The 18,561-nt window shown below is 33.6% G+C and overlaps 1 protein-coding gene across 5 annotated transcripts in view; it reads left to right on the top strand.

The window, feature by feature from the left end:
- The window catches only part of METTL15 (methyltransferase 15, mitochondrial 12S rRNA N4-cytidine), a 198,614-nt gene extending 181,929 nt beyond the window's left edge, over nt 1–16,685 (top strand). For 3 of the 5 annotated variants that reach the window (XM_082343816.1, XM_082343815.1, XM_082343814.1), the window contains one exon: nt 15,428–16,685. In XM_082343816.1, coding sequence (XP_082199942.1) covers nt 15,428–15,873 — 446 coding nt within the window. In that variant the 3' untranslated portion in view covers nt 15,874–16,685. The remainder of the gene's footprint in view (nt 1–15,427) is intronic. The other 2 variants (XM_082343813.1, XM_082343817.1) reach the window with 2 other exon arrangements.
- The last annotated feature ends 1,876 nt before the right edge of the window (nt 16,686–18,561 follow it).

Here is an 18,561-nt window from a genome sequence, read left to right as displayed (position 1 = left end):
CTTCTCCTCCCTCCCCTCAAAAAAAGAAAAAAAAAATGTATCTACTTCTTTCAAGACTAGACATTACTTTAGAGCTTTCCTGAACTTTCCTTTTCGCCATCTTCCTGAAGTTGCTCACTTTTCCCACATGTTGTTCATTTATCTAAGGAGCATTTACTTCATTACACTCTGTCTCCTTCATAGACTGTGTGAGCTCTTCAAGTGTAGAGTAACCATATCTAACTTTACCAGAGTGGCCTCAGCACCCATTTCCTAGCGAATGAGTTAAAGAACAAAAGACTAGGTTAGAGGAAGCAAGAACTATTCAATCAGGGAGATTTGAAGTGGCTCTGTCATTTACTAGCCTTGTAAATTTGGGGCATTTATTACCTTCTCTAAATCTCTGTTTCTTAATCTGAAAAATATGAATGATAATAGCTACCTCACAGGATTCTTGGATAACTAAATCAGACAATGTATTTTAAATGCCCAATAGAGACTCATCTCTCGTAGACTTTTTTTTTTTTAAGTTTTGTTGAATGAACACATAAAAATAAGTGAGTGAGCAGGTTATTGAGTGAGTAAATGCATTTGAGTGAATAGAACAAATGCTGTAAAAAATTTTATAATGGATTCACCAGGAGAGATTTCCTATACAAGCAGCAGCTGTCTTGCTTTTTGAAGGGATGGTTAAGATGTCAGCAGGCAGAGATGTAGCAGTCAATGAACTAGGAACCTGAAGCTTGAGAAGCAGTGTGAGGAAAGGCCAAGACTGGGGAAGGCATCCCTTTTTTATTGAAAACATTATTTCCTGCTGTTACTTTACCTTTCCCCCCTTTTCTTCATCAGTTAAAGAACTCTAAAGATGGGCTGGCTGCCAACTCATTCAAGGTGAATCAAATCTCATTAACCAGGTGACAAGTTAGCCCTCACACAATAAGCTATAGGCTTGGATTTTGAAAAGAGAATGTGGGTTATTTTTAAACAAATATAAATTATTATTGTTGAATGAAGATCTCTGTTGCCCAATTATTATTATTCAGTGAAATGTTTTAGAGACAGCATCATGGCAATGATGTTGAAGGTACTACAATTTCTTATTTAAAAAAAAAAAGAATGTGAACATTTATGTAAAGTCCACTGGAAAGCTAATCTCTAGATTAAGATCTAGAGTCCTGTGTGCTTCAGACCTATCTCAGAATTGAAGCTGAGAATGATAATCTAGCAGTGTGCTTCAGACCTATCTCAGAATTTGAAGCTGAGAATGATAATCTATCTCAGAATTTGAAGCTGAGAATGATAATCTAGGATTCATAAGTTGTTGACTTCATCTCTGTACTCTTTAGATGGAAAATGGACTTTGATGACAGACTTAAATTAACAAGCCAGTATGCTGTATTGCTATATTGCTTACCTGTTTGCGTTATTAGTCAGGGTTCATGTCTCTTCATTCTATTGTGTCACTGAGTAATGGAAAAAGAAATTCATTTTGGAATTATACAAAAACTTGGATTCAAATTTTAGCCCTGCTGTTTACTAGATGTGTGAAATTGGACAAGTTACATAATCATTCCAATCCTCTTTAAGATAAGGATAATGCTTCCTAACTTATAAGATTGCTGTGATGATTAGAAATTACATTTTAAAACTACCTACCCTTGTGCTAGGCATATGATAGAATTTGACAAAAGCTAATCAATATGAAGAATTTACCTTATCTAGTTGTTGATAGAATCTTCTTCGCAAATACATGTAAAAATAATTAAAATTCATGATCATAGAAAAAATGTAAAATTTTCTTTATTATAAAAGCATTCCCATTTATGTCATACAACATTAAGAAATTCAAGTGAAAACTTTAAAAACCTGTAATACCACTCTACCACCATAGCACACATATAATCTTGCATATTCTCTTTATCTCTTTATTTTTATTTATTATTGCATTTTTTGAGTTGAAATGGTTGGAAGGATATAATTTTGGAGTTCATTCACTTAGTGTTTTATCATGTTACTCATTTTTTATCTCCGTATACTAAGTATCAGTAAGAAATACCATAATTTATTTTATTATATCATCATTATTAGATATTTGGCTTACCTCCTAGTGGAGGCTATTATTGAAAGCTATATAATTAATAAATGCTTTTATGCATATTTAAGGGATTTTGGAGTCGAGAGGGGTATTTCCTTTATAGGCTAAATCCCCTAGGTGAGATTAATGGCATATATATATGCCTTTAGTCCTTGAAACATTGTTTTTCAGAATGAACATACATTCTTCTAGAAACCAATAGCCTTCACTGGACATTATCCAAAGCACTGCTCCTAGAACAATTTAGTAGGATAGAGCAGGCAGAAAAATAAAAGATGAGCGGGGGGAGGGGTTCACTATTAGATTGGGATATGGTAGGGAGAAAAAGGAGATACTTACAATCTATGATTTAATTAAAATCCATGTGCTATAGGCCTTTGGAGAAATTAATCATCTATTCTTTAACTCAGTAAGACAGTCTATTAGTCTTTCATCAAGCCTGTTATGAGAAAAATGAGGAAAATACATAATCCCTGCCTTCTGGGAGTAACACACGATCCTGACTTCTGGAAGCTTATATTTCAGTGGCAGAAATATTTAAGTTTTAAATTTTTTAAAATAATTTCAATACAGTTGAGAAGTGTTCCATTGCAGATTAAGTATGCTACAGGAGGGCAAACAACTTTACCTTGGAGCATGAGGATTAATTATGCGTATGTGCTAACCTCACAAGAAAAAGAGGGCATTGTTAAATATCTTTTCCTGTTACCTTCTCCCAGCTCTGGAAAGTGTGACTGGCCCAACTGAGAGTAGTACTGTATGCCCTATAGACTATTCCTAAAGGTTCAAATGAAGTATCTTATTATGGGTCTTTAATATGCTGGAACTTCCTGCTTAGACTGCTTTGTGTTCACAGTATCTGGCAAATAGTCCTCAATCCTGGTTTGAAGATGCAATAAGTAAATTTAATGTTGACTACCTAAATAGGTAATAGGAATCATGATTCATTTTGAGCTACCCCATCTATGCTAAGCATTTTAAGACACAGGTAGTATAGAATTAGCTTTATTGAAAAATAATGTGAGAAAAATATCAATCCTTTAATTTGATATTCTTTTAATTTAATTCTGAGCCATCTTTTTTATTTCTTCTCAGTAGGTAATGTTCCTTGTTACCTTTTTTGTTCAAGCCTACAACTCGATGTTTTCCCTATTGTAGGAGGATTTGTAAATCTCAACCACCCAGAGTGAGATCATGTTGTCATCAGACTTAACCTGGTAGGAGTTGGGGATTAGATGAAACTCTGAAGAAGTTTCAAAAGAACCTCACTGAGTAAAGCCAATTTTATCCAGAACCACTGAAGTTCACAGATTTTAATTAACAATATGAAATTTGTAATATTACTTGAATTTCAGATGGGTGAGAATTTAACCCTACATTAAAGGAGCCCAGGCAAAAGGACACGAGTTGCGTCACAGAGACTTATTAAATGTGATAGAAATTCGACAGACGAATGCTGACAAACAGGTGCAAGAGCTGAATTAATTTTTAAACCCTACCACTGAGGAGGAATTGCAGTGCATCACGTTGACAGCCACAGCACACTGCTAATTTCATTCACGAGCTTAAAAATCTCAATACATTTGAACATGTGAATGTATTAAATTTTAAAAAGTGTAAGTAGCATAAGGGTATCCCAGAACTAAAAATGATAATTTCTCTCTGGGACCTCAAGTCATTTATCTAGCCAGAAGCATGGTGTTTTTTATGAATGAAATCTATCTTACCGCTTCCACATACAAATTGTGTTCTATTATTATATATAGTGCAGCCTGTTACTAAGCAAGCTTTTCTCTTTTAATATGAAATTCCTTGTGAGTCAGAGGAAGACTGAATATTCACTGCTATAGTTTCCAACTTCTGCTGTCATGCGTAAAGGGGGTTTTTAACCAACGCTTTTGATGGTGCTAAGTGGTGATATTCCTGGAGTTAAAGAAAAATATAACAAACCAAAACTAGATAAATGCAGAGCCTTGTTTGGTGGTATTATTAAAGATGGTAAGTTGTAAGCTGAAAACTCAGTAAACTCAATATGTTTTCACCAGGAATTTACCTACTTTGGAGTCCCTGGTATATTTGAGCCTTTGATAGAAGCCCTGCAGTGTCTCCACATAGATCTGCATGTATATACAAAATCTTACAAAGATTTCAGGGATTTTATGAATTTCCACATTCAGAATACCATTTATGGTACATCTTGATCTTTATCTGGGACTGGAAGAATATCTCTTATTTAGTGGATTTTCCCCTTTGCCACCTACTGTGCACCAGGCCCTAGACCTGGGACTGGGGATATAAGGAAAATAAGAAAAGGTTTCTGGACTTCTTACAGCCTAGTAAGGGCTAATAGATAAATAGTATAGAGTAGTAAATAGTTTGATAAAAATATCTATTAAAAGGTCATTGCAGAAGCTTCCTGGAGAAGACTGCACCTTAGTGAGTATTAAGGATGAGTAGACATAAACTGTAAGAAGAGGGAAAAGGACATTCTAGACTGAGAATGAGAGCAAGGAGCGCTGCCCTGTCATCGGTAAAATTGTGTATTTACAAGAAATGCATAATAACAAATGTATGGAAAAATCTTTCAGTCTTCTTTCAACATTTTTCAGGAAGCTTTAAAGAAAAAAAATAAAAGGATCTGGGTTTAATTTCCCAAGATTTTAGCCATCTGAGCCCATAATTCCTAATTGTACACAAGCTTGTCCCCTCATTTTGCTTAGCTGGAGAATATTAAGTATTCATTTTTAGAACATAAAAAGAACTGTAAAGGGCTCCCTTCCTAGCAAGTGAGTCAGGAAAAGCCCAGTATGTACTGCATTGGATGAGTCTAGATTCCTAATCAAAAACATGTAATCAGTACCTGCCCAAAAGTCTTTTTATAATGGCAGCAGTAGCAACTGTTTCTTTTTTAAACCCACTATCAAGAAAGCTGATGAAAAAGAGACAAATGCACAGTCTAATAACCTGAGCTAACAATATATTATTTTCAATGGAACGAAAAGGACAAAAGCCGAAGGTATTCATTACTGTTCCCAGGGTAAGAGATCAGGGCAGTTGCTGCCTTCACCACATGCGCAGTCTTTAGGCTTGACAATGCACATCTCCCCAAGGGAAATGTGGAAAGAAAGCCAAACTCTTGCAACTTGATGCAAAGTGATTTGGGTTCCATTACAACATCTCTCAGTAAAAGGCTATTCAGGCTTAGAGTAAAGATTCCACACTCATTTTCTCCCAGAAAATGAGATTGTTATATAAACACCAGACATGGAATCAGAGCTTCTGGAAATCACTCTAAACCATGTGATTTCATCTTAACTTCCTTAAATTCTAATCAGGAAAAAGGAGATGAGATAGTTTAGTGAACATACAATCTTAAAATTGTTGCCTTGTTTTGGGCACACTTAAAAACTCAAGAACATCCTAAGGAAATTTTTAAAATTACAAACCTATATAATAATATAAGGGTTTTTTGGGTTTTTGTTTTTTTCTGTTTAGATGAACTAATGCTGATCTGGGCTTCCCTGAATGTGTTTCTCAGAGAACTCGCCAGAAATGTTATGCCTTTCTTCTGGGGAAGTTAGGCTCACTCAGTATTTCAAAAAAGGGGCTGTTAGGATACACTTCATGTTAAAAGAATCTGAGTTCCCATTTGATTCCTGTGAACTTGAGAAGATACATTTTACACCTTTGTTTTTGACCTTTAAATGGAAATAAGGATATTTACTTCTTACCTCTCAGGATTATTATAGGGATTTAACGATGTAATTAAGATATTTGTGAAGTGATTAACACAAAACCTATTTTCAATATTTTCCAAAGTGTGTTACCCAGCAAACGAGTTCTATGGAATAGATAGTTGTTATTAAAAATCAAAAGTTCTGTTTCAAAAAGTTTGGACATGCTAGGTAAACAAAGTTAAACGGTTGCCTTCAGAGCTTTACCATGCTAATGGGTACTGTGAGTCTCCAAAAGAGGAGTATAGCATGCTGTGTTTCTCAGACTTACAACAGACACATTGGTGTTTGGTTGGGGGTGCAAGTGCTATAGTTTACAAGATCACTGTTCTGCAGAACAGTAGTTTGGAAAATGCTGTCTATATGAGGGCCAAAGATCCCTTCCCCCTCCCTCTCCACTCCCCCTCCCCCTCCTCCTCCTCCTCCTTCCCTTAATAGTATGTACAATCCTTTATAACCCTCTTCCCAATATTTATTTATTTATCTTTTCTTCTTTGGGTTTGAATTTCTTGAGGACAAGGACTATGTCTTCATAAACATTTTAATCCCCAGCGTTTACTACATTGTACATAATAAATATTGGCTAAGTGAATGATGCTGTAATTACTGATATACATCATTCAGGATGTAATTACTGGGTTTTTTGGAGCTGTGAAAACAATGGGCCTGGTTTAAAATGACTCCAAATATATTTTATCCTTGTGGAACTGTGCCTGAGAAAGCAGATAACCTGTGCAGAAAAATGTTCCATGAGAACTAAAGCAAAGAAATAAAAAAAGAACAGAGAAAGAATATTATGTGCTTAGAATGCCATAATACAAGTTGTATAGTTAGGTGGCAAGAGGAATCTAGGAGTGTAATTATGGAAGATAATCTCCTGGACAGGTGAGTGCAATCTGGAAGGTTTAGGTTAATGAAATTAGGGTTTTAATTCTTAGCATCAGTTATTATAAGTCAAGGTCAAACTGGAAAAAAATTCTTTTAATGATTTCTCATTCCTATGCCATGCTAAGTCTTCATACTTTTAAGGCCTAAATACTGCTTAGTAAACTTAGAAGTACGCCATTAATTTGTACATAAGGAACATTTTAACTTCATTCTGGATGCTAAGGTGTTTTAGTCTGATGCCTAAATCCAATAAGCATTACTCAGATGCTTCAGGGGTTTTCAGCAGCCCTCTATCCTACCTACTGTGCTATTAGTTCAGGATGAAAGTAAAATTAGTTTGGCAGAAACTCAAATTAACCTATCAAATCCCCTCATCACTTATTCCATTTTACAACTGAGAATAATAAATAAATGTGTGAATAACATTCATAAAGTGACTACTTTATGCCAAGTGTGCACTAGGTGCTCCTGAATATTTTCTTTATTTGATTTTCAGAATAATCCTGTGAGAAGTGTTATCACCTCATCTTCTAGTGGGGAAACAAACTCAGAAGTTGTGCTATTGCCCCACATCAAACAGCCATAAAAATGTAAAAGATCTTATACTGAGCCTAGTCTCTCCTTTCTAAAGTTTAGCCCTATTTCTGTTACATCATGTCATCTTAATATAATATTATCATTTCTTATGCTTTTCCATAGGGATGGTTAAAATGTGTATGTATAAACACAGTACTTACAAATAGCCTGACCATGACTTAAGTGAAGACAACTATTCAACTTTAATGAAGGACATGTAAAATATTAATGGAAATACTGTTTCTTGGATGGATTGTTTGATATGATAATGTAAATTTTTCCAGATCAGTTTAGAAATTTACTGTAATTCCAATCAAAATGTTTATCATTATATACTTTATTATTTCTAAATTTAATTTGGAATAATAAGTGAATAAAAATACCCAAAAAAATTTTAAAAAGAAAGATAATGGCATGGGAAAGGGGGACTTACTCCACCTGATAGCAAAACGTACTGGAAAATTTTTTAAAGCAGTAATAACCTGGTATTAGCAGAAAAATAGAGAAATACGTCAGTGCAACACAGTTGAGAATCCAGAAGCAGATTTGTATCTAAAAGTGTAGTATATGATCAAAGCAGTACTTCAAATGAGTAGGGAAATAACATACTATTTCATAAATAGGGCAATTAGCTATGTGGTTTTTAAAAAATAAAGTTAGATCCCTACTTCATACTATACTAAAAATTAAACTTCTCGTGAATCAAATATTTAAATGTAAGAAATAAAACCAGAAATATACCAGAAAAACATAGAGTTGGTTATATCTATAATCTTGGAGTGAGGAAAGCCTTCCTAAACTTGACAAAATCTAAAAAACATGAAAAATTTCTATATAGCAGAAAATTCTAAATTTTTATATAGCAGAAAAAAATCTACAAAGTAAAAAGACAGTCACAATCCAGGAAAAATATTTGTAACTATATATGAGAGGAAAATGCTTTATATCTTTATTTTATAAATAGTTCTGCCAAATCAATAAAGAAAAAAGCAACATCACATTAAGGGTTTGTTCAAGCAATTCATAGCTAAAATCAAATGGTCATTAGATTTGAGAGGATGCCCACTTCTACTAATTGCCAAAGAAATGCAAATTAAAACAACTATAAGCTATCATTTACCTACTATTAGACTAGTTTAAGTTACAAAAAGTAATAGTATCCAGTACTAGTTGAGTACGTGGGGAGGTGGACTCTGTCAAATACTATTGGTGGAAGTAAACTGGTACAATCTATTTAGACAGTAAATTTAGAAGCATTGATTCAAATTTAAATGGGCATAAACAGCCTTTGACCTAACACTAATTCTACAGGCATACTATCACAAGTTCACATACAGTTAAAGTATTTTTCCCAGATTGTGACTTTTTACTTTGTAGAGGTTTTCTGCCACGTAGAATTTTTTAAAATGTGCAGTTCACATGTTTACTGCAGCATTTTTTTGTGATAGTAAAAATAGAAAACATCCCAAATATTCTTGCTGTGGTGGCAATATGAGCTCCACCAAAGTAGAGACTGCCTCTACCTTAATTACCATTCCCAGTTAGCTGGTACTGTTCTTGACAGTATAAACATTTGTTAAATGAACAAACAAAATGGACTATAATGTGTCTATACAACTGAAATTATTTTTAAAAGTAAGGTACTTAAACAAGTTGCAGATATTGTACAGATCATTCCCTTTTTACAAATATATATATGTATGCATGTACATACATTTATATACAAGTGTCATATATATCTATTAAGAAAAAAGTTAGAAAGTATACCTCTTGATTGCCTCTTAGGGTGGAATTTAAGGAGTAGTGACATTAACATTTTACTGCATATACTACAGATAATATATCTTTTTGCTTTTGTTTTTGTTTTTTTAACAATGACTATGTTTATAACTTTAAAGTACAAATACAATCATTCTTTCAATCTACTAACTCTTCTTGCTGTAAAAGATTTATAGCAGTTAACAAAGTCTCTGTTTTCACTGAGTGTATATTCTAGTGGAGGAAGACAGATGGTAAACAAATAAATATTATCCCTGATAAGGTATTATGAAAAAAAAAGTCATAAAACCATGTAAGGGGACTCCAGTGACAGGGTGCTATTTTTCTTTTCTAATTCTGCAGTGTTTGAGAAGAGACCTGAGTGAAGTAAGGAGTAACCCATCCAGGTATATATAGGCAGATAGATATTCTTGGTACAGGTCAAAGGACCCAGGATGAACACGCCATGAATTAGTTAAGATTACAGAGCTCGAGACCAGGAGATGAGTTCAGAGAAATGGGGGTGGTGAGAAGCAGAAATTGTATATAGCATAGGGACATTTGGCCAAGGTAAGAAGAATCTTCAGTTCCTATTTCATGTGATAGGAAGATACTAGAGGTTTTGAACCGTGGAATGACATCCAGTTTTTGTACACAAAAGACCTGTCTGATGACTGTGTGGAAAAGATGATGATGGCTTGGAGTAGGGTGACAGCAGTGGAACTGGTGTGAAGTGGTAGGGTTCTGCATGCATTCCAGATAAAGAGTCGCCAGAATTTGCTGATATGAGAGGAAGAAAAGAATAAGTATATGAAACTGTCAGGCATTGTAAAATACCACTGCAAACGAGCCTGATCTGGAATGTGAGAATGGAGTGCCTCTAGTGAGGCAGAACACTTCAAAACTTTTCTTGAATAGCTAGGGTCGATCTCTTATATTACGAATTTTCCCAGCATTACTGTGAGAGAGGTAAGTGCCAATTAATGTCTTAAGGTTATACTGAAATTAGAACTTGTTATCCCATAGTGGGTTTAATGTTCATTTATTCTTAAATACACATTTTTTTAAAAGTGTACTTAACTTGAAAACATCTTAACTTGGTATTGAATGTATATTAGCTTTTAATTTCCTTTTGTAGGAATTTTACTGACATAATTTTGCTATTTTAAGGTGTTAAGAGGAAAACAGTTCTGCTATTTTGAAGAACTGAGAAAACTTGTCGTTTAGGATTTCAAAGGTGTTAAGTGAAATAGTTAACCTAAAAATCCCAACAATATTAATTAATCTCAATTATAATATTAATTAATTAATGCATTAATCTTTGGGGGGGAATTTGAACTTAAACCACTGAAGATCTTGATGAATTTTTTTACTGTAAATTTCCAAATCTTACCAATACATTCTCATGTCTTATTTTATTCTGTAAAAGAATATGCAAAAATAAAGTTCACTTTGCACATTTGCCCATTTCAGATAATAAAGACTTTCAAGCTTGCATGGCCTAAGGTTCAGATTATTTGCAGTTGCTCCACTGCATGTGCAAATGATTGATTCATTAAGGACATTCCCAGTCAGTATCAGGTATCATTAAATACATGCATACAGTTGTATTGAGACAATGATATTGTTAGCAAATTTAAGAGTTCAGTTGTCCCATTAAAATCATAATTTGGTACGCACAATCATATATGGCCAAAAAGTAGGATATAGGATGGGGTTTGTTTCATGACATTATTTAAAAATTCTATTCATAATGTTTTCTCTGACTAAAAATATTATGTTCTTCATTTAGTCACTTATTGATGTAACTAGATATTATACTCTTCATATATCCATCCAATGATGTGAATGAAACTTTGTAGTTATGGCCCTGGATTTTTATTCATTTATACATATTTTTTGTTCATTATCTATTCATTATCTTTTTAACAAACATTTACCGAGTGTTTACTACAGTAGTTTTTAATTTTGGCTGCAAGTCAAAATCCTCTGTAAAGCTTTTTAAAAGTACTGATTCCTGTGTAATAAACCCCTGAAACTGATTCAATAGGTCTGGACTTCAGCCAAGCATCTTTATTGTTTCAAAAGCTCCACAGGTGACTCTGATGTGCAGTCAAGGTTAAGAATCATAAGCTTCTCTATTAAGCAGGAGGGATATGAGTTAACATGAAATAGTTCCTGTTCACAAGGAGATCAGAGTCGAGTAAGACAGGCAACCAAACTAGTAATCACAGTAGTGTGATAAGTACTATTGGAAGAGTAAGCACACCTCTTCCCACTTAGAACTAATATACATTGGCCTGGTGTGAAGTAAATCTGTTGATGGACTATAAACCAGAAAAAGGAGATTTTCTCTCAGTACCAAACCAAATGACCCAAATTGTGATTGAGTCCATATTTTGTCTTACCTGCTCTCTGCCTTAATCAAATGAATTAGCCATACAAGACTTTGTGATTAAGCTCAGGAAATGGAAAAACAGAGAGACCAGTTTCTATTTCTGATAACAGGATATGGAAGATGAGAAAGCAGTGAAGGATTGCAAAACAGCCCGCTCCTCAGAGTCAGGGAGCATGTATCACTAATATTTTTCTTCCTATGGCCTAAATCAGATTCCAGCTCATAGGTAGGCATTGGTTCTGGTATAGTTTTTGAATCTTTTTTTCCTGATGACCTGTAGGCAAATGTTCCTACCTAGTCTATGCATACCTAAGAGAACTCTGTGGCAGAGTTGCTCTCTGACCAGTGACTTTCACAAGGAAACACTTTTTTGCTACCTCAGAGGCACAGGACATTTACTCATTGTCTTTAAAGTTTCCAATTCAGACAAAGAATCTTGCTTAATTCTTGATAGCAGTATTGTCTTTTCTTATATTCTTGTCTGTTTGTAACAATGCCTGTTGATGTTTTGTTTTTACTACATTAATTTTCATTACCATATGCTATTTTATATACTTTTGTTTCTTTATTTCATTTTACACAATCTGCATTGTCAACCTCTCTTCCCATAAATTACAGACACAAAAGTGCCAGTATAAAGGAAGGGAGGATATGTGCCTTTCATCCCCAGAGCAGCACCAAAAAGCTGCACGAAACACGTTGCCCATTGCAGGCCCTTGTCATCTCCCTAAAAATGGGACTTGAGGAGGCTGACAGGACCACACCTAGAAATCCTTCCCAAGAAATCCAGTGGACATAGTCCATATTAGAATTCCCTAAACAAAAGTAAGAAAGCCCCAGAAGGAAAGCTTCATGGAATGTAGTTATCCTATTATCTTCAGGATCATCCATTCCTAAATATAAACAAAAGCTCTTATTTTCTTTCTCCATGATATGATATTGACAAGGCCTAATTAGACCTTAGAAAGACAAGCTTATCTGGTCACAGTGGTGTTAATTTGTGAGCTCCAGATTCATAGATAGTGTGGATGTACTTAATGTGAACATGAATTATATAAACTTGACATTGCATAATATAAAATGTTAATAAAGTCTCACTTTATGTGAATACTTTGAAATAAAAACAGATTTCTTCAATTAAAAGAATCAGTCAGGAATCTCATAGTTTTATAACTAGCTGGCTGAATGAATTATAAACTATAATTATAGCAGAGGAAGGTGCCATTTTAGCTGGTAAACAGAAATGCCTACCATACTTTGTCATGTCAAATGAACCAATGCTGTTGTTTATATTAGAATTTCTGTGGGGATTTCAGACATTACTTCGTTATTTTAACATTTCCTATTTTTATTAGCTTTCAAAAACATTTAAAGATAATATCAAGGAACTGTTAATTAAGCTCTCTGCTTTTCTATCATTTCATCAATTTAGTTAACACATATCCAGGCATGGCTAATTCAGGGTGCTACATTAAAAAACACATCCTCAAATATATATCTTTGAAATGTGATAAAATGCAAAGAAAGCTAAGCAGTTACCATGTTGAACCATGATTTTAATTTCTACAAAATATTAGAGATGATAAGAAAAACAATTTTTTAAACCTTAAAGCAAAAATATCCTACAGTATTTGTTGATCCATATGCTCCATGAATGTTTACCTCCTATTTTACATTAAAATCCATATACATTAAAATGTATTTTATATTACATTTCTCCTTTGAAAAAATTAGCGTTGAATTAGGCAAGGTTTGAATCACGTAAGGACTTCAGGAATGCAACCTTCTTGAAGCGTTCTCTAAATCCAAGCTCTAAATCATGAACAGTTGCATGTTTGTTCAGATCCTTAGAATGTTTTGAAATACATTGCCCAGTGACCAAAACTCTTTCCCGGAAAATGGAGAAATTGAATAGCAAAGGGAAAGAAGTTGACCTCCCTCCTCAGCTTTGACTTTGGCATTTTGTTTCTGAGAGACCTGGTTGTTGGAAGATAAATTCCCTAATGTCTAACGTTTTCTAGCCTTTCAGCAAAGTAGATTTTGTAGAGGGAAGGGTGAACCTATAACGCTGATTTGGTTAACGTCAGGCTGCCGGGTTCTCAGCTCTGTGGTACAGGTAAAATATTATTTCTCCCCTTCTCTGATCCAGTTTCCTAAGAAGATTAATCAGATGTGTCTTAATGTACTTTACTACTGGAGCTACAGATTCCTAAATGTGAACTGTTACTAAATTGTGAGATTCCCTTATATGTGCTGAATAAGAGAGGTTTGTCAGATATATATTGTATGGTTTTAGTGTTTACTCTTAGGTCCATGATCCATTTTGAATTAATTTTTGTGTATGGTGTGGAGTAAGGGTTGAAGTTCATTTCATTTTGTACAAATAATCACTTTCATTGAAAATCTGTTCTTTCTCCGTTGAATTAACTTGACATTTTGGTCAAAACATAATTGCCTATATAAATGTGGGTCATTTTTCTGAGACATGTAAATTTTTGGAACTATGTTATTTGGTGCATATGCATTTGTAATTGTATCTTCCTGCTGTCTTGATCATTTTTCTCAATAGTAAATGTTTATTTTGGGGTCTAGCAGTTCTTCTTTTTAAAAGTTTATTTTGTCTAATGGTAGTATAGTCTCTCTGGTTTTTTTTATGCTTAATCTCTACATGGTATACTTTTTCACAGCCTCTTGCTTACTTTTATTTGTGTTTTTATATTTAATGTGCATTTCTGTAGACAATGTATAATTAGGTCTTGCTAGTTTTCAGTCAGTCTCTGCGTTTTTATTGGAGTGTTTAGTACCCTTACATTTAATGTGATTATTTTTATATTTGGATTTATTGTCTGACATTTTGCTATTTGTCTTCTCTTTGTCTCATTTTTATTTTCCTGTTCTTCTGCCTTCTTTTGTGTTAAACAATATTTTGTGGATTATTTTTATTCTGTATTCACTTATTAGCTTTATTTCTTTGCATTATTTTTTGTTATTGCTCTAGGGACCACAATATGCAACGTTAACTTCCAGTAAAATATAGGAACCTTGTACTAGTGTAGTTTCATTTACACACTCTCATCCTTTGTGCTGTTGCTGTCATATACAATACATATCTATATCTATATTATAAAACCAAGAATATTATGTTATAATTTTACTTAGAGTCTTGCCTTTTAAAGAAATTAAGAATGACAGAAAGACAGTCCTGTCTTTTAAGAAATTAAGAGAATTATTTCTTTTCTTCATATCATATCACTCGTATTTTCATTACCCTCTCTCTATCCAAGTTATCACCTGATGTTATTTTATTTCAGCCTGAAGTATTTCGTTTTGCATTTCTTAAATTTAGAGCTGTTAGCAATGAATTTTCTCGTTTTAAAATTTATTTGAAAATGTCTTTGAACCTTTAATTTTGAAGAATGGTTTTAAAATAGCTTTCTTGGAAGACAGGTTTTTTTTCCTTAATAATCTGAATGTTATTCCAGTGTCTGATAGGCTCCATTATCCTAATGAGAGATTAGCTGTTAATCATATTTTTGTTCTCCTATGTAATATATTGCTTTTCTTTGTTGTATTCAAGATTTTTCTTATTATCTTCAGCTTGTAGTAGTTTGATCATGATGCATCTAGGTGCAGTTTTCTTTGTTTGTTCTATTTGAGGTCCATTGAATTTTTTGTAGCTGAGAGTTAATATTTTTCATCAAAGTTAGGAAGTTTTTCATTATTATTTCTTCAAATATTTGTTCACCCTTTTCTCTTTCTCTGCTCTTGTTTGACTCCATTTACCCTTAAGATTTCTGAAAGATGTTTCTGACAGAACAGTTTTAAACTTTGATGGAAGGGTCAGAAATAAAATGGAGAAGTATGGATGAAATGACACAGTTTTCTAAGGAAACTTAGTTCCTTAAATATACACACAACACAACCCAGTAAATTTACAGTGGAAAATATTAATGTTACCTATTTGTCCTCTTTTCCTGTTTTTACAAAATCTGTTTGTAGGTGCATTTCCTCCCTCTGCTACTTATGCACGAAAAGACTTGCTACAACGATCTACCCATATCGCTACCAAGACTTTCCAAGCTGTTCGCATATTTGTGAACAATGAGCTCAATGAACTTTACACAGGACTGAAGACAGCTCAGAAGTTTCTGAGACCTGGTGGTCGCCTTGTTGCCCTCTCCTTCCATTCACTGGAGGATCGCATCATCAAACGATTCCTGCTTGGGATAAGCATGACAGAAAGGTTTAACCTAAGTGCTAGACAGAAGGTGATACAAAAATCACAGTTGGATTCAGATCATGAAAACACGGAAGGAGTCTCTATAGGAAGGGCCCCTTTAATGTGGAAAGTGATGCATAAGAAGGTGCTTACTCCGGAAGATCAAGATGTCCAAGATAACCCCAGAGGACGCTCAGCCAAGCTTAGAGCAGCTATCAAATTATGAGAAAGTTATCATCATCTGATTCTTCAAGTTCTTCCTCACAGTTTCTCGTGTAATATTCCTGAACAGCCTAATATAAGAAAGTGTGGGATATATAGAGATATGTACTATATATGTGTGGAAATAAGGGGTATTTAGCATTTTTTTCTCAAAAAGAAAATGTAGGAAATATTAGCATGACACAGATAGCTCAATTCAAGATGCAGCAGTGTCTCAAAACTGGAAAAATTGTTTATCTTAGCATTATATTTGACTTTTGAAATGCAGTCCTTTCTCTAACCAGGAAATTTTTTTAAAAAGAAGAAGAAGAAGGAGAAGAGAAGAATATGTGTATTTACTTAACTATGTAGATTCAAGCTGTCAAAAGAGAGATTATAATTATATCTGCATGCCCAAATTCTGAATTTAGATATTCAGATTTGCAACAGACTGTCTATAACTCAAATAATTAATAATGATCATAAAATGAATTTTAATTTTCCTACTTGGGAATAATTAATTACTACTATAGCTTTCTCAAATATAGGCACTATGAAAATTTAAAATATTCAAGTATTATTTTAAAAATACATTATACTGATAAATTTCATTACTGAAATTACAGTGTTCATTGTTTTAAAGGGATTTTTCAGTATGATATGTGCCATGTTTTCATATATTAGCAACTAAAAATGTAGAATTACTCTAATAGCTCTCACAGAGAATGTTTCACAAAGCCTATATTTAAAGTCAATTGTGTTTATTTTAATAATAGCCCAGAATGCTTTTGATAAATAAAAATCTCTCATCATTTGAATCCTGCAATTTTAAATTGGGCTATTTGAAATATTCAAAGTCTATTTGAAATGGAAAAGTATGTTATCTCTTCCAGATACTAAAATCAATGTAATGATTTTATTTACAAAATAAACAAATTCTTTAACAAATTAATGAAATTGATTCAGTATTCATATAACTTTTTATACATAAATATGCACTTCTAGTTTATTCAGTTATGCAGCAAGTACTGAACTAGGCAAAGAAACAAAGGCGAGTAAAATACACATAGCCCATAGTATCAGTCCTGTGGAGTTTATAGTCTAGCCGAGAAGAGCAATGGTAGTTAAATAATCATAAATATTAGTATAAAATTGGCAAAGCGGTAAGGGCTATAAAGAAGTAGTACAAGGTACCATAAGTACGTCTAGTAGGGGTTTCATCTACTGAAGGAAACCAGGTCTGACAACATGGTGCTTGATTTGTGACTTGAAGGATGAATAAGAGGTAATTAGTAAAAGGATACATGGGCATGTTCATTAAAGGTGCATGTAAATGATTGTTTTCTTAAGTAGTTTCCCTTGAAGTCACATTTATACTATTAATTTGCTCAGTAAACTATTTATTCAAATACAGGAAAAATTCATCTTCTCAATTATGATTACAAACTCTAAGCTGGTGAATCCAATGAATAAAATATCAACATAACTATATGGGCAAAAGATAAGAATTAAATACTTGAATTTACCTCAGACTTACTTTGTCTACCTCTGTAATATTTAACTTTAGTTCCCAAGTTTGTTCACCACTTGTAATTTACAGACTTTATTCAGATCTGAACAATTCTGCAGTGAAATCAGAATTAGAAAATATTCTAGGGAACAGTATGCTCAAATTAGAAACAAATGAAAGTACCTAGCTTAATCTCCTCAGTCCTCCCTGAAGAATTTTGTAAGTTCTTCTTTGTATGTACGTCATATTTGTGAATGAGAATGATTCCCAAAGGTAAGTGCTCGTCTGAGTATCTGATCAGAATATAAAAGATCGCATCTAATATTCAACAATGATTCACCTATTTCATCAATCATTTTTGGATGCTATATAATACAGGAATCTTTTCATTAATGTTAAATGGAAATTGCCCTGGGTTGGATGGCATCCTTCCAAACTTCATGTCCTTTCCAAAACCTCATAATGTGACCTTATGTGGAAATATGGCTATTGCAGATGTAAGTAGTTAAGAGGAGGTCATACTGGACCAGGGCAGGCCCTTAATCCAATATGTCTGTGTCATTATAAGAAGAGGAGAAGAGAGAGACACACAGAAGAATGCCACATGAAGGTAGAGGCAGAGATTGAAGTGATACATCTACAAGCCGAGGGACACCAAGAATTGCTGGCAACCATAAGAAGCTAGGAGAGAAGCATGGAATAGATTCTCCCTCATAGACTTTAGTAGGAACTAATAACTCCGCTGACACCTTGGTTTCAGACTTCCAACCACCAGAACAGTGACAGAATAAATTTCTGCTATTTTATGCCAGCCAATCTGTGGTAATTTATTACGGCAGCCCTAAGGAACTAATACTCTGACAAAAAAAAAAAAATCTTGAAAAATATGCATGAAGAAAACATCGTGCTTCAATAAACACAAAATTGGTTTCAAAATGTTGTAGTGTAAAAATATATTAGCTTTTTTCTGTAATTAGGCTGTTTGCCACAATCATTCTTACCTGCCTCTTAGTCTTAGTTGTAAGATGCATAATAAAATACATGAATGAGTTGCAAATTGTTAACTCTGGAGAATGGCTTAGGGAAATTCATACAATACATGTACAAAATAAAACAGATTATTGAAATGAATACATTTTAGTACATTTTATTGGAAAAGTACATTACTTTTCCAATAAAATATAAACTATATAATACAAGCAG

The sequence above is a fragment of the Balaenoptera borealis genome (genome assembly GCF_965194805.1).
Source record: "Balaenoptera borealis genome assembly, chromosome: 11".
In the NCBI taxonomy this organism is placed as follows: Eukaryota; Metazoa; Chordata; class Mammalia; order Artiodactyla; family Balaenopteridae; genus Balaenoptera; species Balaenoptera borealis.
This window is presented reverse-complemented; position numbering and strand designations above follow the sequence as displayed.